We start from the raw sequence: 20,792 nt of genomic DNA on the forward strand, positions 1-20,792 counted from the left end.
AGCCACTGGATGTCAGTGCTGCTCCGCTGAAGAAGGGCTTGCCTGCTTTTTCCCTATGGATGCAGAGGGAAAGGAGAGCGGAGGCTCCTGATTTTTGTCGCTCAAATAATTGAGCAAGGTTTTAATTTCTTGGAAAAATCACCACAGAGATGAAAATATGCATTCATCACATATATCTAAAACAACTACTATGTTTCAAACCTCTTAATTCTCAATGCAGGACAAGAAACAAGATTGTGCGTAGGAATTACTGCAGTCTGTTGGAGTTTATGGGCTTGATGACTCAGTCTGTTGACTGTCCAATAAGTGAAATAAAGCCTCTGGAAAAAACTAGAAGTGTGATCTTACTAGAGGTATAAGTGTACTGCTTTTTATGACTTGCAAATGGTACGTTTAGCAACACATGATTTTTCAGGTTTAAAAAGTAAAATGTGCTGACAGGTTTGAGGAGATTAAGTTGGATATGTAGCAAAAAGCCTGTCTAGACCTCTGGTTTTATGTTTTAAAAATGTATTAAATACAGATCAAAAAGTGCTTATAAATTGCTCGCAGATGTGTTGTTCAATTCAGGCTTTTGTAATAGGTTTGGCTTTTTTTAAATTATGTTAAGTTACTTATTGTCTTTCATTCTTATGCTCTTCACCATTTTGTCCCTGAAAGTGACTCACCTTCACTACAGGAAATGGGCAAAATAAGCAAGCAAAAGGTTTGGGGCTTTTTTTCCCCCTGCAGTGTTTGCCTTGTTTGTTTTGTTGAAGGAGGTATGAAATGTCATGGCTGGCTGTCTTTAGCTGGAGGGCAAAAAATCTTCCTAGCCACACTTCTGAAGGTGCAGGTCAGTGGCACAGTGCAACCTGCATCAGGTGCTGCCTTCTCCTCTAAGGCAATAGGTACTGCTATTTTCCACTAACTTTTTTACAGAGCTCTCAAATGGCGTTCAGCTGGCTTGCTGATTTTGAATGTATAACATCCCGTTTTCCTCCATTTTAACATAACTACAGGGCTACAAAGTGATGAGGGGACTGGAGCATCTCTCCTAGGAGGAAAGGCTGAGGGAGCTGGGCTTGTTTAGCCTGAAGAAGAGAAGGCTGAGAGAGGACCTTATAAATGCTTATAAATATCTCAAGGGTGGGTGTCAAGAGGATGGGGCCAGACTCTTTTCAGTGGTGCCCAGCGACAGGACAAGGGGCAACGGGCACAAACTGAAGCATAGGAAGTTCCATCTGAACACGAGGAAGAACTTCTTCCCTCTGAGGGTGACGGAGCCCTGGAACAGGCTGCCCAGGGAGGTTGTGGAGTCTCCTTCTCTGGAGATATTCAAGAGCCACCTGGACAAGGTCCTGTGCAGCCTGCTGTAGGTGACCCTGCTTCGGCAGGAGGGTTGGACTAGATGACCCACAGAGGTCCCTTCTAACCCCTACCATTCTGTGATTCTGTGATAACTCTATCACCAAAATTAATCCAGGTGAATATGTGTGTAAAGCAACCAGTTCTGTTATTAATTTATTTGAAGCACACAATGGAGAATGTTTCTTTTACGCAGCCGATTTAACGCACCTAGGTAGCATATCCATTTTATCTTTGCAAACAGCTGAATTAAGTTGTCAACCGCTTAAATGCTTGTGCTACAAATGGAAGTATTGTGATCTGTAACCGGCTGAAGGCTTTTGAGAGGGATCTGTGTGCAGACAGTTGTCTTTGAAACGTCAGATTCTCTCTAGTAGAAGTAGCATCTTCTTGCTAGAAGATGAAAAAATGAAGTCTTTTGCCCATTGGAATCCAAAGTGCTACGTCTCTGGGTTCAGTGATAGGAATTGTGTTGTTGTGGTTGGACAAGGGGCTGGCGATCAGGTAGGGAAACTGCCGGGTAAGGAAAGACCTGGACTGGTTGTAATTAGGGGGACTGTGAAGAGTCTCGCTTAGGGATGCAGTTAGGGAAATGGGCACTAAAACTGCACATGAAATGCATTGTTGATAAATGTGATTAATAAATATTGGAAAGTGCAGAGTGAATTACTCATATTGCTTGTTTCTAAATCACCTGTAATACCTCAGAAAAACAGACAGAAGTCCAGTGAAATTGAGATGCAAAACATTTTGAGTGGATACAGAAGTGCCTTTCATGGCATGTCAAGCTGGAACCCTGAATGAGTTTGGTAACTTTTTTTTTTAGTGACGTTTGTTATACCTGGAAGTTTAATCATGAATAATAAACAGTAAAGATCACGTCTTGTCTGCCATGGGATTACATTTTTCCTATCAGCAGCTATGCTTTTCTGGCAGTTTTTGCGAATGGAGAGAGTTTTATGCAGAACAGCTGACGTGAGCATTTCACATACTGCAGTACTTCTAGCAAGTTTACTTACTAAACACTAAATCTGTTTTACTGTGAAAGGGCAGTAGTTAATGACTTTTGATTGCCTTGCCACAACAGTGTTTGTAACTTTGCTAATTATGCAGATTTTGCATGTGGACTGTATAAAGCCAACAGAAACACTTCATAGACAGTCCTTCTACTGAGTAAATCTGATTGAAAGAGGCTTAGAAAGAACCAGCATGGTCTTATTGTGTGTTATGCAGTAGGTGAGCTGAATGCACGCTCCGTCCTAAATCATGGTGTCTGATGGTTTGAAGAGGACCCCCTGTCTTGGGAGCCACAGTCTGGGGGTTTTCTTCCCCTGTTCTCTACAGGCCGTGCAAGCAGCGAGGTGGTGGTGGTGGGGACATCTCTCGATGGGGTCTGTGCGGTGCCATCCACCTGCACAGGAGGAAGCAGGTAGCTGCTGAGGCAGCAGCTGTTGTTCAGCAGCATCATCCCACCTCTTTTGGGAGGAAAAAAGGCTCGTGGTCTGGAAGCAAGCTGCTCGTTGGGCCTCCTGCCTCTGTGATGCACTTAAGCTATATAACTTTTTACACCCTATTTCTCTTTAGTCTGAAGGATAGCCATCAGTGCAGATTTCATTTGCACAAAGGTGTTGTTAAGCAGTTCTGTAAATCATAATGTTAAAAACTAATGAAATCAAATCTTTTTACAGATGCAAATACTGGCATTATGATGATAACCTGCTCACCTCCAGCGTTGTCATTGTCTTCCACAATGAAGGATGGTCCACGCTCATGAGGACAGTCCACAGTGTCATTAAGAGAACACCAAGGAAATATTTGGCAGAAATTGTGCTGATTGATGATTTTAGCAACAAAGGTATATTTGGAATATTAACACACTACTTGTAGAAAAGGAAACTTCATTTGTTTTAAAAATAGTCTTCTTTTGGTTTATTACCTGCCATGGATTGAGTTGACTCTGCAAGAAAAGAAAGTTCCTTCTTCACAGCCCTTTCAGTTTTCAGTGAGGAGAAAGCTCTTTTCTGATGAACCGGTTTCATAAAGGTGGCAATCCTTTATGAGTATCGAGCTGTTTGAAGTGTAGGATTTGTGGTGGGCTCTCTTCCACAGTTGTAGAGTAGTATAGAGCAGAAAGCAGGCATAGCCAGTACCTCTCTTAGCTCTTGTGAAAGCAAGTAGTTTTAAGAGTACTGAAGGATTTTGAGTTTAGCCTGTTAGGAATAGTATGTCTTTATTCCTTATAGGAATCCAGATGCCTTTCTTCTTTTTTTTTTCACTATAATAAAAATGTATCTAAGGCTATTGAACTATTCTAATTCATTTGCATTATCTTTTTAATTTCACAATATCCTTTTTGAATTAAATGTGATGTTGAGGTGGTTATTGGTTCTTATTGGGGGGAGGGGCTTTTAAGAATCTAAGTGTGTGTTAATGTCTGCCTTTCTTGGAGTCCTGCATACCAACATTTTCAGAAGTCCAGAGATTTTCTGCATCCTTTGTAATACATGTTCTGGTCTTGGTTTAGCGTCAGGATGTATGTACTTGTGATTCTTATAAACGTACACTGACTTTTTCCCTTTAATGGTGGTATTTCAGCAATAATGCAAATCAAGGCCGAACACAGAAACAAACTGAAAATGGTATACTAGGGAGAGAAGATGATTGATACAGAGGAAGTCTGCCTGGTTTTAAACTTTAAACAAAATTTCAAAATAGTGCACCAAAGCTGCACGTTCTGCAAGATTTTGTTGCAGCATAGTTCTTGAATAGAAGTTGCCAGAGAAATAGAGTAGACACAGAGATAAAAACAGAACTTTGAATGTGCGGGATGACAGTCCCTTCTAGATGACAATGATGATGGCTTTTAGGAGTCTGGGCATGTCTGAACTGGTGAGCAGCATAGGGTACATTCCCTTTACCCTCCTTTTTGTTTTTGTAATAGCTGAATTGGGCAGTGGCATGGAAAGCAGATGACTCTGTTCTGAAACGCTCCGTTTTATCAAGGGATCTGGGCTTCTCCCAGTTCCAGCCTCACAGGAGCAGTTGTTTTCCGCAGGTATACCCGCTATAAATTTTAAAACCAAACTCATGGTGTAGCCAGGGTTGCCTTTTTTGAGTATAAATCACTATTAACAATAATTATTTTATTATAATTTTTACATCATACCTGTAGGTAGGTAGGTATCATTTTTTGTTTCGTTTTACAGGAGAGGAAAAGTTACCTGTATTGTAAAGTGAAGTCCATCTGGCATAGTCTAATAAAGTTACTGAACACTACATTATAGTCTCCTGTATCCTTTTACAGCTTTTGAGAATTTGGCTTAGATATACGCACACATGCTATAAAACAAAAATATCTTCTCTCCTAAGGGATATAATTTTAATAATTCAGTCAGCAGACATGTGCTATGTTTTTCCTTTTCAGATAGGATCACAGCTTTCCTTCACAGCTATTCAAGGACTGAGTTAGCTGTATAAAATAATGATGACACTGATGGTCTCTAGAAAACTACCAGGTTTTTTTAGTGGTGGCTGGACTCAGTACTTGGGTTTCACATGAGTTGTAGCTGACTCTGTGCTATGTACATGTAATCTGTGGAATGAATTTGTCTGGCATAACAACTCATACTACAGTTTTCCAATATATGACGATTGTTAAAGAAAGGCAGCATTTGTCAAGACATTTGTTTTGAAATGCAGAACTTCACTTAACGCTCTCTGCTCATGTATGAATGGTTGTCAGGTACAGCTAGTCTGGACCTAACATCCAGCAGACCCTTGTCTCTATATTTCCCACACTTCGTTTTCCATTCAAGAAATAACTTTCTTCAATCAGAAAATTCAGTAAAGCAAGCTCAAAGTGCAGTTTTCTCATGTATGAGTGACTGGAAAACAAGCACGGACTGGAATGGCTCTGAACACCTCGCTGCAACTGTACTGTTTCACGGCAATAATTCTTCAAACTGCTTTAGGCTATTACTTGGTAAACATAATTAACTGAATTTCAATAATTCAGATTGTATTCTAGATGAAAAATGGCCGAGAGAGTAGAATCTTGCTCCACTTCTTTCTCCCCAGAGAGAAGCATGAAGTAGTACGGGCTGCGGAGCATGCCAAGCCACCTGAAGAGATCTCCAGTTGTTAGGAGAGCTGCAAAACGCAAACACTCTTAATCACAGCAGAGCTGCTGGTGGCTTTATGCTTTTTCAGCCAGAATAAAAGCAGTGCTCACAGCACAGATACAGGATTTTCTTCTTCCGCACCTGCTTTCAGACTGCATGTTTCATACCTGCCTTTCCACCCAGCTCTTTGAGACTAATGTTGAGGGACACAGATGCTGGACCGGGTAGATGTTTGCTCACACGCAGTGTGGCTGTCCTTATTTCTTAGCTGCCACCTTCTCCAGCGATACGAAATTAAAATGGAGCATAGCAGTTGCAAACACTTCCAAATGCTGGCTCATAAAGAGCCCTGTCTGTCCTTCTTTATGAGAAATCCTCTTTCATCAGAGGGGAGTTACAGCTGCATAGAAGATTATGTGTGTTATGCCTGACAGGGAGGAACAGTTGCAATGCTTCGAAAATGTTCTTTTCATTAGAATTCTCTCTATAACGTCAGCTGGGAGCAGTCTTTTCACTGAACGACACTCTCCCTTCCTTCCCTAATCTCTTCTGCAAACACAGCGGGGTTTGGCTGTGGAGAGCTGCGCGGAGCGACGTGCCGAATTCTGCTCGGGCATTGTTTCCTTTGTCAAAGCACAAAGGGAACAGTAACAAGACGATGACGCCAAGCTAATTGAATGATGCTATTTCTGTTCTTTTCGGCGGAGACCTCTGTATTAATGCATGTTAGAGCCCGAGCTGTGTTGCAGCAGCTTCTACCCCAGTGCCAGTGCGGCCATGCTGCTGTGCCTGGGGCTGTTTTTCCCCAGTTTTTCTTGTCTTTCTTGATAGAAGCAGTTTATTTCGCTGTGAGTGCTAGCAGTGTGGAGGAGACGCCTGTTCTGGAAGGGCACTGAGAATTCATAACACTGGATTTTCTGACGCTCCCTACAATTACAGCTGTGTATATAGGTCTTCAGTGACTACTGTTTAGGTATCAGCTTGCTTTCTTGCCGAAGCTTAGAGGTCAGTCAGTGTCTCAGCTGGTGCAGCTTGCTTCTGTGGCCCGTGCACCTGTACCGAGGGACTGCCAGGTAAATACCAGTGTTCCTACTAGCGTTTAAAGGTTTTGTCTCCCTTTTGCATTCACTTATTTTTTCTTCATCACTATCTATATTTCTCACTGATGCTGCAACCCATAAGATAACCAAAGGGGAAGTAATGAACATAGACAGGTAACAGCATTTTTATTAAATTGTTTAATGGTGCTTGCAGTGTGGAAACTGAAGGATTAATCAGTGTTCGTGTTAGAGCGGAGAGCCCCGTGTTAGTAGTGTTGCAGAACAGGCGACTCGGAGGCAGCTGCTTTAGGGAGGACTTCTGGTATCATTTTTCTAGTTCTCAAACTGACATCCTGGAGTCGAGGGAAAAAAAAATGCTTTCCTCCTCCTCCCCCTCTTTGTAATCTGCAATGCCTGAGGTCTTTTGGAGAAAGGACATGTTTTTAAAAAACATGGATTCCTGCTTTAATCATGCCCCGAGACATGAGAGAAGAACCCAAACAAGGGAAGACCAGAGTGGTGGTTGTAATATTTTGAAAGGTAAAATATACATTTTTAAACAAAAACCAGAATGCTGTAAGGCTGTTGACAGATATCATAAATACACGTTCTAGGTGAACAAAATTTAACGCTGGCCAAACAGTATTTCTGACTGTAAAAGTATCAGGATTTTATACACTACTGTCATGCAGGCTTTGTAGTGGGGGGAGGAGGGAAAATTCAATTTTCCTGTGGGAAATAGCACTTGCTGCTAACCCTGGCACCATTTCAGATAATGGACTGCAAAGTCCTGAGACTTGTACTGTAGAAAAGCTTTACACAATCAATATGACAGGTTTTTACAGCTCCCTGTGAGCCTTACGTAGTTGAACATTTGATAACTAAAACATTTGGCTTCATAGGCAGGAGAGCTGGAAAGAACTTCAGGTTTTAAATCTTTAAAACATTCGTGACAGTCCTTCTGCAAAATGTACTTGGGATTTGCAGAATAAATAGTGGTGTGGTATAAAGATTCTCTCAGTACCACTTCAGTATGACCTCATAACTCTGTTTATTTTATCCTATAAAAATTTACATCACAGCTATCGTATCGTATCATACATTCTATATATATTACATGGCATGTTATTCTATACAGCATATGTGATAAAATTGTTCTTTCTGTAGTTTGATATTTATGTATCCTTGAAGTTTTCCTAATGCACAAGGACTTGCAAAAGAAATTGTACATGTGTGTGGGAAAGGAGGAGAGGATACCTAAAACTTTTACTTGAGAAAACTTACTCTTTTATGAAGGTGAAGAGGAGGGATACTAAGAGTATTAAAAGATAGTGGTTTCAGAAGATTGTTCTTTGGTAGAATTGCTGAATTTTCAAGCTTGGAATCTTTGCTTCCAAAAACCACCATTTCCATTTCAGTTATTTATATGTAGCTTTTGTTTAAACTAGATTTTTTTAAAGACCGTTGGCAAGAATATAACACATAATGAAACGTAGGTTGCAGTAAGCTCCAGACTTCAATCATTTTCACTCAGGGTGTGGAACATGTTGCTGCTGAAGCAACCTGACAGCTTGTTGCTGCTGAATCCTCCTCCCATCCTTCTCCCTCCGGCTGAGCACGTCCCCTCTCCTGTCAGATCCGCGCCGGCATGGCATCGGGCAGTCCTTGGAGCTGCTGCAAACCAGGGCATGGATGCCTCGGCTGTAGCTTAGGCGGCTTGTTTTGGTTCCCAACTGAGAGAAACTGAAGCTGTAGGCAATTCTTTCGAGCCTTTCAGTACAAAAATAGATTTGAAATGAGCACCCGTAGTTAAATCGGCGTAGCCTCAAACAGCAAGCGCCTGCCTGCCAGCCCTTCTGCCTTTGTGAGTTTTCTCAACAGAATCATCTGTGCAAAAATATTATGCAACACTAGAATCCTTTTTTTGAACTATGTGGTAGGAATGTGCTTTCCAGATTAGTTTGGCAAAGACCAGTGTGCAAAGACAAGTCTGTAACCATTTAAGCGTAGCCCATCTTGATTTACACGTGGTTACTCGTCCCTTTACTGGCCGAGTCCCTTCAGCCAAAGGTTTCCTGTCTCATCAGTATGATGAGCCGCAGCTCATGCACTGCAGGTCTGTCCCTCCGATTAATCTTATTATTCATTTCATTAGAAGATTAGTGTATGACCACCCCAGCCCCAAGAGGGAAGAGGTCTAGATGAGGGAGGGCAGTAATTTGAGTATGCTGGGTTTCTGTCTCGGGTTGCCAGATTTAATAGACTGTCAGAAAATGTGGTGAGGCAGAACGTGAGTGAAGAGAAATGTTGAACTGGAAAGTGGTGCCTTCAGCTGTACATGGGACATTATCTGACGAGGAAAGACCGCATGCTGAAGTGTAGAAGCTTCTCCGCCTGCTTGAAATACAAGCGAAGACCTGAAAGCCACTGTGTGATCTGGTGAAGTGACTGGGAGTTGTCCACCTGGCTCCCTTGTGGCGTGGCCAGCCTCTTCAGCTGCTTGTTCTTCAGGTATGCCAGAGGCAAACCTGTGCTGTGAAGTCGGGGAGCTCCAAGGCTTCATCTCTTCAGGTTTAGTGTTTGTGAGCAGGAGTACGAACTGTTGAGTTAGAGTCTCTTCAATGTCTGTAGACATTAAGTAAAATTGGATTTGGGTTGTATTAAAAGCACTGTTTATTATTACACGGTTTATTATTAAACCTCACCAAATTTTTTTGTTGTTGTTGTTATTTGATAGCGCACTTAAAAGAGAGGCTGGATGAGTATATTAAGCAGTGGAACGGCCTTGTAAAGGTGTTTCGAAATGAGAGGAGAGAAGGTTTAATCCAGGCTAGGAGCATTGGAGCCCAGAAGGCTAAACTTGGACAGGTAGGAGCCGGTTCACACACAAGTCTGTCTTTTTTTATTTTGGGTGGTGGTTCCATGTTCAAATAGATGTGTAGAAACTTAGTATTGTATTATTGATACTGTTTTTGAAATAGATCAATTTTACTTATTTAAGCTTCATTGATTCTTTATAATATGAAAGTGTTTCAATGTAAATAAGCTTAATGAAATCATCATGATCTCGTATACAGAAATATAAATGACTTTTTTGTTTTCTTTTGAAGGTTTTGGTTTACCTTGATGCCCATTGTGAGGTGGGAATTAATTGGTATGCGCCACTTATAGCTCCTATATCTAAGGACAGGTAATGTTCTCCCGTTATTTCCAGCGTCTGGCCTTTTAGGAAGAAAAAGTCACAGTAACAATCTTCCCTTTTCAAACCGTAGTCAATATGTTTTATATCTGTATCAATATGTATCTATATCAAACTGTATCGATACATGCTGTATAATGATTTTATTATCTCCCAGCATAAAAGCTGTGTAGGGAGGAAGGAAAATAGTCAGGCAAATAAATCTCCAGATCGGTTACTTTAATAGGCATACTGAATATTTTGCTCTTAGTATAGATTAAATACAAGACAACTCTTGTCTTTTGTAGTGATCTGAGGGACTGTTATAAAAATGTTCTGGCTGAACAAGGAGCCTGATGAAACAAAAATAACTAAACAAAAACATGATTTTTGATAGAGGAAAAGTAGCAGTGAGTGTTTTGATTTAATGGGGATTTAAAGGCCCCGTGATCTCAAGAGTTTTATAATTTTCTCATCTTTGGTCCTGCAACATGTCTTGTTTGTTTCCTCTGAGGCGTTTTGCAGCGTTGTCTGCAGCGAAGCGAGGCCAGGGCTCGAGCCTGTCTCTGCCATGGGCCCGGGCGCCAGCGGGCGGTGGAAACGTGGGAGCTGCGAGGGGTGGCAGAGGAGAGGAGCCCTGGGGGCTTCGTTGCTTCCAGCTGTGGAAATGCTGCTGGTGGTGTGTGCTGCCGTGCTCTTGGCTTGTGTGGTCAGGGAGCACGTGTGTTTAGGAAACCCTGTGCTTGTTTAAACTCTTTAATCCCAGAAGATAACTGCCTAATCCTGAAAACTATTTGTTAACCTGTCGTGCTCCCAGAACTGTCTTGAAGACGTGGGTTTTGTGTGGTTTAAAGGCTGTTACTCAGCTTCAAGACACTAATTAGGCCAGGATATGGCCCAGATGTAAACTGGAGAGAAGATGGAAATGCTCGTGTGCTGCCATCGAGCGTGTGTTTCTCTTTCACACGAGGATGGCTGGTGCAAGCAGGCAACCTTAGAAGCATTCTCCAGCACGGCCGGCAGAAGCAGGGGGGTCCAGGAGGACCAGGGGTTGCCCTCTTCCAAGCCCTGGTCCCCTGGGCGCAGCGTGCTGCCGCTTCTGCCTCAGGGAAGAGCACAGTGTTAGCATTTGTTTTCCTTCCTCATATTTTTCTGTCTCATAGGATTTCACTTAAAAAAATGGAAATGCCTCAGATTTGGTGAACAGGAAACTCATTTGGAAAATTTTGGGAGAATAACAAGATAACGTCTTCTCCTTGGTGAATGTTGTATGTGATAGATCACAACGAGGAACATATTGCAAATCAAACAGGAAACATTCTACGGAGGACTGCTGCTAGGAGAGCACCAGTAGTTATTTTATCCTGAGAGGTTGGATTTGCGGTGCAGTTGAATGGGCAGAATAGTGAAAATCCATGTTTACACTAGTAAAAGCAAAGAGCTTATCATACTTGTTGACAGCTAAGATCTGATATGAATAGAAATTGTGGGAAATAATGATGCTGTGAGAGCCCTAGCCCTCCAAAGGCTCCGTTGTTTTCTCCAGCAGTGCTTTATTAGAAGGCCGATGTCGAGAAGTACACATAAAGGAAAAAGTGCTGATAAACAAATTGATATATTAGCATTTCAGACCCAACTTTTCTGCTTTCAGAGCCTCTTAAGACAACATAAAGAAAGGACTATCTCTTTTTTTCTTCTAATGAGGCTTTATTTTTTAAGAATATGTTTACAAGTGACTTTTCATATAAACTGCTCTATAAGCTTAATAATTAATGGTGTGAATTTCAGATTAGACAGATTTCTGAAATTGTATTTTGCTCTTTCTTTCCCTTCTACAAATGTTTCAGAACTACATGTACTGTACCTCTAATAGATTACATAGATGGGAATGATTATTCCATTGAGCCACAACAAGGTGGGGATGAAGATGGTTTTGCCAGAGGGGCCTGGGACTGGAGTTTGCTGTGGAAACGAATTCCGTTAAGCCACAAGGAAAAGTCCAAACGAAAACATAAAACTGAGCCTTATCGGTAAAGAGAGCTGTTTACGTACTGTGAATCGTAACGGATACTTGTCTAAACCCTTTTGTTTTTTCCCCCCCTCCCGCCTCTTTTCCCACGAACTACGGTCGGTGCACGTGTGCCACGCGGGTCCTTGCCCATAACCGCATCCTCCCTGCCACCGCCCGCCGCCCTGCAGAACCACATGCACTGTGCCACTTATAGATGTCATAGACGGCAACACTTATAAGATTGTGCCCCAAGGGGGTGGTGACGAAGATGGGTTTGCTAGAGGAGCGTGGGATTGGAGTATGCTATGGAAGAGGGTTCCCTTGACCAAGCGAGAGAAGGAAAGCAGAAAGACAAAAACCGAACCGTATCGGTAATCACTAAATCACTTACCCGTTTCTTTTTTTCTCGATATTGATCCGCTAAAACTTGCATGTAATTCTAGCCTGAAAATCTGCTTCCTATTTCTAACCACACCAGCTCTTTCTTTAATTAGACCTGTTTGCCACAACTGATGATGTGCTCAAAATACCTTTGCTGCCTTGTGCTGCCTCTCCATTCCTGCTCTTGTGTGGTTAATAGGGTGCACATTAGAATGACAGGGGTGTCTTAGGCCAAGTAAAGCACTGTATGGCTTTGTTTCCAGGGAAAACTTTGTGTAGCTATGATACTTTTTTTAAAAGTAGTGTTGGAAACAACAGTGCTTATTTAACTATTTGATTTGAAATAACAAGCATGCTGTGAGTATTTATAATAGCCGGTAATGTGTACAATCTGTAGCCTGCTGTCACGGCTTGATGCATGCATACAGCTCATGGATTATGCATGTGCATCAAAAAAATCCCTTTTGTCTTATTTCTTACACTTGCTTCATAATAGATCACATCTGACAAAGCAGCATACTATTTAAGAATCTTGGCTAGATATTTTCTGAAGTGTCAGTATGTGTCGGGATTTTAATTTAATACACATAACGTTACAAAAATTAAAACAAAAAGACAGGGGGGGGAAAAACCGCCACCTTATTTTCTGGGAAAACTCCAATAACTTTCACAGAACTCCCACCTTTTTCTTTTGTGTCGGGCGGTGTATTTTCTTCCCAGCAAACAGAAACTGGCTAGAAACCCTGGCTTAGAAACTAGGGTTTCTGGATGGCTTTTCAAGACTGGGAGACTGTGGTTCTGCTGGTTTTTATTATTTTCCCCTTCACACTTAGTTAATCGTGTTACTCCATTTGAAAGCTATCCTCACATCGTGAGAATCTAATATCTTCTCTTGCTTGTATATATGATTTAAACATTGTAAGAACTGATGCTGGTAGTTCCCTATCCTCACCCATGATTTTGTTCTCTGTTAAAATGGCAACACATGCAAGGAAGTTACAAAGCTTTGATCTGTTTTGTATGCAGTATAAATAATACTATTTTCTGACAAGGCTGTCCACATTGGAACTTTAATATTCACTTAGAGGAGGATAACCTATTTCAGACATCGCTGTTGTGTTCTGTGTTTACCATCCAAACAGGTATTAAAATCCTTTAAACTGTTCCCAGAAACACAGAACACATGTTCTCGGAATGGTTTAAAAGATTATTTTTAATAATACTTTCAGAGTTACAGTGCTGCTCCTAAAAAGAGACATTCCCTGCATCTGTTTATTTCCAGGCTGCATGCATTTTGTTGCAGCAGTACCGCGGCAAATAAGACCAAATAAAAGTCTACTGAAACCGTAGCCAGGATTGCCTAGTTCAAAAAGAAAACAAACCAAAAGAAAACCAAATACCCAGCTGAACACCTTAAAGTGCAGAAACAAACTTTTTGTAATGTGAGAATTGCCTCAGGACTGAATGAATCCTTCTTGCAGAAGTATTATGCTCACCTCTTCGTATCTTGTAAAATAAACCACTGAGCTTGCGCGCCGTTTGCTGTGTTCTTTAACGCACTCGGCAGCACGCTGGAGGCCAGGACTGACCCTCCAGCATCCCGCGCTCCCCGGCTGCCCGCCCTTCGGCCCCTGCGAAGGGCAGAGGAGTACAAGGGGACGTTTGGGAGTAACTTGGTGCCTGACCAGGTGGGCTGGAGAGCTCATAACCATGGTACTTGACGCAGCTGGCAGACCCGGCAGCTCTGTCTGTGGTCGTGCTATGCCGAGGGGGTAGATGCTAACCCTACGGGTTAGTTTTTCTTAAGCAGTTCTCCTCCAGACATTTATGTGCGGAAGGGAAATATATAATCTTTGCTGCTAAAAAAGGCACCGCTAAGTTAAAAACCTAATGGAATGAAAAGACTGAATAATGCTAGAAATGACCCATCTCTCAGTACTTTGGTCGTGAAGGAATCTGTCACTTGTTCTTTTACTGGGCTCACCAGAGCGATCTGGACTCTTGGCTCCTCTCAGTGCTGCAGAACATCTGAAGTCAGAAAGAATTCGCTCTCTCCTTACCTGCTTTTTTTCAAATTGCCAACTGAGTGAGGAGTCCAGCTTTTATCCATTAGGATTTTTATACATTTATTCATCCTCAGGTGAAAGGTGCTTGATATGTGTGCTGGAAATGGCTTAACATATCCTACTTTGTGTTTCGGTGTGAGCAAACAACCAGAGAATTTTGGTTAGAGCCATTCTGCAAAAATGCTCTAATCCAAACCACGACGTCGTTTTGGCACATTAAAACTTGCTAATTGAACCCTGGCATACGTGGAGGGATTTACAAAGCCATTTAAAAACAAAAACCTAAACCAAAATGGAAACCTTGTACAACTTGATCCAGGCCCTCTTTAAAATTTCACTGAGGACAATTAAAAGTGTTTCATATGGCAGTGGTAGAAAAAGAGCCAGAGGGAGAAGATGGAAAGGTATCGTTTAGCTGGAAGGAAACTGTGTTGCTTGTGTGATAGACAAAAGTTTCAATGTGGCAGCTCCTCACAGCATAAGTTTTAAGACTGCTCTATGTTCTCATCTGTTATCTCAGAAACTTGAATGACTTTCAAGAGAGAAGTGCCTCGCCATGCTGATTCTTACCTTTTTGATTTTAATAGAATCACGCTGGCTGGCTGAATGGATAATTCCAACCAAAACTGTGTATAATTTAAAAAAAAAAAAGAGCAACAAAATCTGTGACTTCACTAGAAATTGTACAGATGTCATTTCAGAAAATAACTGGAAGCTGATGACAAAGCTTTATGATTTTTCATTGTATTGCCATTTATCTAATCTTTATTATATGTTAGCAGTGAATTGCTTCCTTAATTAATTCTTTCTCCAAGTGTTATCATATCCTTTTGGCAGAAGGAGTTACACTGTCTTCCTCTTCCAGGTCCCCTGCAATGGCTGGTGGACTGTTTGCCATCGAACGCGATTTCTTCTTTGAACTGGGTCTCTATGATCCAGGTCTTCAAATTTGGGGTGGTGAAAATTTTGAAATTTCTTACAAGGTAACACCGAAAATTGAAAACTAGTTCAGTTTAGTAGATATTTTTTCTGTAGATACTTCTGTTTGGAGATCAGACAGACCTGTCTCTGGTTTGCACCGCCCCAATCTCGTGAAGCCCGGTGGGTTTTGTTATGAGGAGATGTTGCAGCAGACACGGGTGTCCTCAGCGTTTCCTTGTGGGCTTTGGGGCAGGAGTGTTCAGAGAGGTGGCCTAGTGCTGAGACCTGACTGCTGAGTAATCTAGATTTTATTAATGGTTTGAGATCACACACAACCCTAAATATCTACTCTGAAATCAGACTGGCAGATTTTTGGGGGGGGAACTGAGTGCTCTCGTGGTGAGTATAGAAAAACGTCGTTTCTCATGAAAGTGATTATAGAGAGCAAGTAGCACTCAAGCAGCATAGATGCCTATGAAGATGCAACAAAAAGGAATCTGCCCTGGTTTCCACCCCCCCACCATTTTTATGGGTGAAAAATGATCTCATATACTTTTCAAAATTTTAAGAACTTCTTTACAAGAGAAGTCTTCATAATTGAAACGCTAACTGCATAATTCATAACCACTGCAGAAGATTTGATTTTCACTCCTAGGCATATGCGTGCTCTTCAGTTAGCAGGAGACGTAAGATGATCATCATTAGCTTCTTGTAGCTTCGGTTTTCATAATGACACAAGTGGCAGACAGCAGGAATCTGTCCCAATTAGCAAACAAAAGTGGAGGCCTCTAATATCCTCAGCAGCGATCTGTGAAATCGTAGCTGAATGTTAGTAGAAGTATATTCAGAGCTCCCCTAGCTACTTGTGCTCTTCGTGATTTTGAGGAAAGCTCTGAGTGCACTTGCTCAGCTGTAAATCCATATGCAAAAGGTAGTTACCGAGGATGTTAGACGCAGAGGGTCTTTATCCTTCTAATTCTCCATCTTGCTTAGAGCTAAATCGTGATTGAAATTACATACAGTAGTTTTGTAATTGAAGTGCTGATTATGTAGAGACCTCCAAATTGGTTTCACGTAGATCACAGCCGGTCTTCAGAAAAACTAAATAACATTTATCAGTCTTGAGTGCTGACTCCAAGATAGCAAATATAATGGCCTTGCATACCTGAGGCGTTTTTTTAATGAAACTTAAGAAATTTGATATGAGGATGCAATGAAGGTAGTAAACTATTCTGCCCATCTTTCCTAATACTGTTAAATCATATTTTTAATCTGGAATACAGACAAATTTGGAACATTCCCAAAGTTAGCTTGAATTTGGATTTGATGCTACATTTCAAACTTGTCAAAACTGTGAGCAACTAAATTCAGATTTAGGTGTGTTTTCCCCATAAATGGATTTTCCCAGGATGTGTGGGAGGGAGGGAATTTTAAAGCGGTAGTACGTTTTACTCATTGTTTTATTTTCAGCTACTATAGTTAAATCTGTTTGCACGTGGGACAATAGGTTACCAAAGACTTCCTTATCTCCTACTAGTCTTTATTAAGAAAAACTTAAATGTGATGGACATCTAACCAAAACCGATCTTAGTGATGCTGTGTGAACTGCTTTAACAAAATCAAAATATTATTAATTCTGTCATAATAAAAATTAACCAGTTCCAGATTTTGTGCACTTATTCATTACTGTTGTTTTAAAATAGCAAAGGAATTAGATGGCAAACTTTTTTAAAAACTTTTTTAAGAACTAATGCAGTTGAGTAATTTCATGGCTGAGCTGAAGATGTGCTCAATACAGCCTTTCATTTCAGAGACCTATTATGTTCATGCTTACATCTGAAGCAAAAATATTTAAATATATCACACAGTTGGCATAGTAAGAAAAGTAGTTGACATTTCTTCCCTAATTGATTATCTACTTATCTGTCTTAAATTCCTGTGCATATCTACTAATAATACCTTTGCTTTAATTTGTAGATCTGGCAGTGTGGAGGAAAACTGTTGTTTGTTCCCTGTTCCCGTGTTGGACACATCTATCGTCTTCAGGGTTGGCAAGGAAATCCACCCCCTGTGTACGTTGGGTCTTCTCCTACATTAAAGGTAATGTTTTGCTGCAACCTTGGAAGGTGGGTTTTGGTTTTAGTTAACAACAGTTTTGGGTAAATCTGTTTAAATTATCAGTAGCAATTTAGACCGCGCTTCATCCAAAGCTATTTTGTGTCTAAAGCTAAGATGGTTATTCCCACGGGAGGGAAACCTTTGTGCCAATCCCACTGTTATTAAGAGCAGAGATTCTTGGAACCCATCTTCTTGCTCCACCCCTCCCCATCTTTGAGGTACAAATCACATTTCCTGTCACTTACTCAGCACCCCAAGCCTTTGCTGCGCTGTGCCGAGCTGAAGTATGAGCAGCTCTAGAAACTACACCACACTCCTGGAGACGATCATGGGTTTGGAATCCCCTTTTGGCTTGCTAGGACATGGTCATAGGCTGAGTTAGCAACTGCTGTAATCTAGCATCTCTCAGGCCTTTGTGGCTGCGTTTGTTAATTCAGAAGCAGTGAATGACACCTGGGAACACGGCACGCTCTGCACTTCATTGTGAAGGTTGGTAACTCCTCAGGCACCTTGCGGATTCTGGGTTGCTCAAGCCATGATGTTAAAAGCAGGCATCACCTCAAGAAAAACGTGAGCCAGCTGTCTATATCTGAAGAGATAATTGGAATCAAGGAAAACTGTTTCATGTAAGTTTGTGGCTACCAGCAGGAAGAGGCGACCCTCCTGTTAAGGTTTCCTCTTGCCTAGTTTCAGCTTTCTCTTGTGTAGTGTTTTGCCGTTGGTAAATCCAGTTCCCAGAGACCCAGTTCTGTGTGAATTCCAATCCCAGAGCCATCTTCCTAGACATTACCTGTGACAGTGACTACTGGTGGGGTTCCAGAGTATGGCTAGAGCCAAGCTAGCAGTTGGTTCTGTTGAAAAGGGAATGTCCCAGCCTAGCTTAATGGTAGAAGACTAACCTGGCACCAACCCCCTCACCCCCCCCCAAAAAAAAAAACATAGGCCTTTTAGTAATGTGAATCGATGAACATTTTGATCAAACAAGCACTAGTACAAGGGAGAGTAGGGGGGAAATGGGCATAGCTGGGAGCAGAGACGGAGCAATGGGAGACAGGACAGCAAATGATAGCTCCTTTGTTCAGTGCAGGCAAGATGTTTGCTTGCCTTGTCTGAAATGATAAAAAGCATTTCACTCGTCTCAAAAGCTGATCAAAAATATTTACAGTGTATCTAAACACCTTACGTGAGTTTGCTCGTCTGCTTGCTGAATATAACAAAACCCTGCCTGAGTGTTCTTCAATAGGAGTTGCTTCTCTGTACAAGGCAGGGTGCAGGAATAGCTTTCTCACTCTTCGGGCACCCTCCTATCCCCATAGTAAATGTGCTTTTTTATACCTTTGTTCAATTTATGCTGGATGTGGATTAAAGTAAAACTTACGATAATTTGTGCCTTTAGTCAGATCTGTTAAGACTGCTTTAACACCAGGTTGTTAATGCTAGAGGAATTACAGAGAGTGAGGTGTGCATCTAGAGCATGTCCCGGTAATACAGAGGTAAGAGCCATCAAAGAGACTGAGAAGAAAGACGTGAGGGAGAGGGTGGTTCACCAGGCGAGCTATCCATTTCTTTCCCTTCTCTCCAGGCTGCAATAAACTACTTTACTTAAAAAGATAAAATCTCCTTGGTGTGTCATACCTGACCCATTTAAGACTTAATTTTTTTACCCTTAGTGAACTAATACATATCATTCTCTGTATGAAAGCTGTAGAAGGTGAGTAGAAACTGTAAATTGCAGTTCTGGTACACAGCAAACGATTGCAATGTTTTATTGCACCCGTAACTGAAGAGTCTTTAATTTCAAATAAATATTCTCTAAATTTAGCAAAAGGCTTTGTAGTCTCATTAAGCAAGCCAGTTTATTTTGCTGGCTTCAGTCCTAAACTGTCATTTCACAGAATCACAGAATGTTCGGGGTTGGAAGGGACCTCTGTGGGTTATCCGGCCCAGCCCGCCTGCCGAAGCAGGGTCACCTACAGCAGGCTGCACAGGACCTTGTCCAGGCGGGTCTTGAATATCTCCAGAGAAGGAGACTCCACAACCTCCCTGGGCAGCCTGTTCCAGTGCTCCATCACCCTCAGAGTGAAGAAGTTCTTCCTCATGTTCAGATGGAACTTCCTATGCTTCAGTTTGTGCCCGTTGCCCCTTGTCCTGTTGCTGGGCACCACTGAAAAGAGTCTGGCCCCATCCTCCTGACACCCACCCTTGAGATATTTATAAGCATTTATAAGGTTCTCTGTCAGCCTTCTCTTCTTCAGGCTGAGCAAGCCCAGCTCCCTCAGCCTTTCCTCATAGGAGAGATGCTCCAGTCCCCTCATTATCCTCGTAGCCCAAAATAATATGCATGTCTCTTGTATAATCTGCTGAAGGTGACAGATTAGTGCTATATAAAAATGCCATGCTCTCGATTTTTAAGAAAATAAATCCTTAAATTTCTGGAATTAACCTGCAGTTGCATCTGACCTGTTGTGGGTACTCTGAGGCTGCAGCAATGTTGTTGTTCTCCACAGAACTACGTCAGAGTTGTAGAAGTGTGGTGGGACGAATACAAAGATTACTTTTATGCCAGTCGGCCTGAGACAAAGGCACTACCCTACGGAGATATATCTGAGCTGAAGAAATTCCGTGAGGATCACAACTGCAAAAGTTTTAAGTGGTTTATGGAGGAAATTGCATATGATATAACTTCATATTATCCCTTACCACCTAAAAACGTGGACTGGGGAGAGGTGAGTACAGAACATAGCCAGTATTTATTTTAGGAACTTCTTTTTTTTAAATTTGGAATACAGGAGGAAGTCATTGTTACTTGACATCAATCTGAGAACAGGCTCTTTGATTACTGCTGTACTAAGTTGTATGATACTAGCCAGACAGCTACAGAGACATAACCCTAGGAAAAAAATTATATATTCTTTAAGAGGTGCGATTTTTTTAATTAGCTCCATAGTTTCTTGAAGGATTATTTTATCTCTAGCCCTGTCTTCAGTTATGTCTCAAGTTCTTTTTTCCATAATTGGAATTTAGTTTTTTGTTAAAGAAAAAAGTGTGAATCCTGTGTGCGTAGAAGTATTGGCGAAGATTAGTAGGTGAAAATCTTCTTCTGTGAAGGCCTAGAGAACAGATCATGAAATCCAAGTGGAGTACGTTCTGCTTACGTTTGGTAGCCTGGGATGTACTCATACAGTTACAGCCTCAGTAAATCCCTTACCTGCATGTAATAATTAGATATAATTCCTTAACAGTCATCTCCAGCATTAGTGTATATGAGTATGACTTTGCTAAATTAAGAATGTGGTGACAAATTCAGCAGTTTTGCATGGTTGACAGAGAGAGACAGCGTGTCACCGGGCAGGTGCAGGACATGTCACAGGCACTGAGCCCACACCTTGAGGAGCTCTTACTGCAGGTCTCCTGCCTGCTTTCAAATTTATTTATTTATTGCCCTTTTCAGTTGGTTCCAGCCTTGCCCTGTCTCTCCTATTACTTTCACTTCTGCAAATTGTGGAAGCAAAATCAGAAAACTGTCTTGCTTGCAATGGAGAGCTTCTGTGTCCCACCAAATTTAACAATCTTTCTTTCCCAAGATATGATGGACCCATTTTCTAACTT

General features: G+C 41.5%; 1 protein-coding gene across 2 annotated transcripts in view; it reads left to right on the plus strand.

Annotated features, from left to right (window-relative positions):
• GALNT7 (polypeptide N-acetylgalactosaminyltransferase 7) overlaps positions 1-20,792 on the plus strand; it is a 77,588-nt gene that overhangs the window by 49,046 nt on the left and 7,750 nt on the right. The window contains exons 3-9 of one of the 2 annotated variants that reach the window (XM_075421734.1): positions 3,036-3,202; positions 9,246-9,376; positions 9,619-9,698; positions 11,534-11,716; positions 15,010-15,127; positions 17,043-17,165; positions 19,691-19,909. In XM_075421734.1, the coding sequence (XP_075277849.1) occupies positions 3,036-3,202; positions 9,246-9,376; positions 9,619-9,698; positions 11,534-11,716; positions 15,010-15,127; positions 17,043-17,165; positions 19,691-19,909 (1,021 nt within the window). Of the gene's footprint in view, positions 1-3,035; positions 3,203-9,245; positions 9,377-9,618; positions 9,699-11,533; positions 11,717-11,885; positions 12,069-15,009; positions 15,128-17,042; positions 17,166-19,690; positions 19,910-20,792 lie in introns of both variants that reach the window. The other variant, XM_075421732.1, reaches the window with a different exon arrangement.

The sequence above is a fragment of the Opisthocomus hoazin genome, chromosome 5 (genome assembly GCF_030867145.1).
Source record: "Opisthocomus hoazin isolate bOpiHoa1 chromosome 5, bOpiHoa1.hap1, whole genome shotgun sequence".
In the NCBI taxonomy this organism is placed as follows: domain Eukaryota; kingdom Metazoa; phylum Chordata; class Aves; order Opisthocomiformes; family Opisthocomidae; genus Opisthocomus; species Opisthocomus hoazin.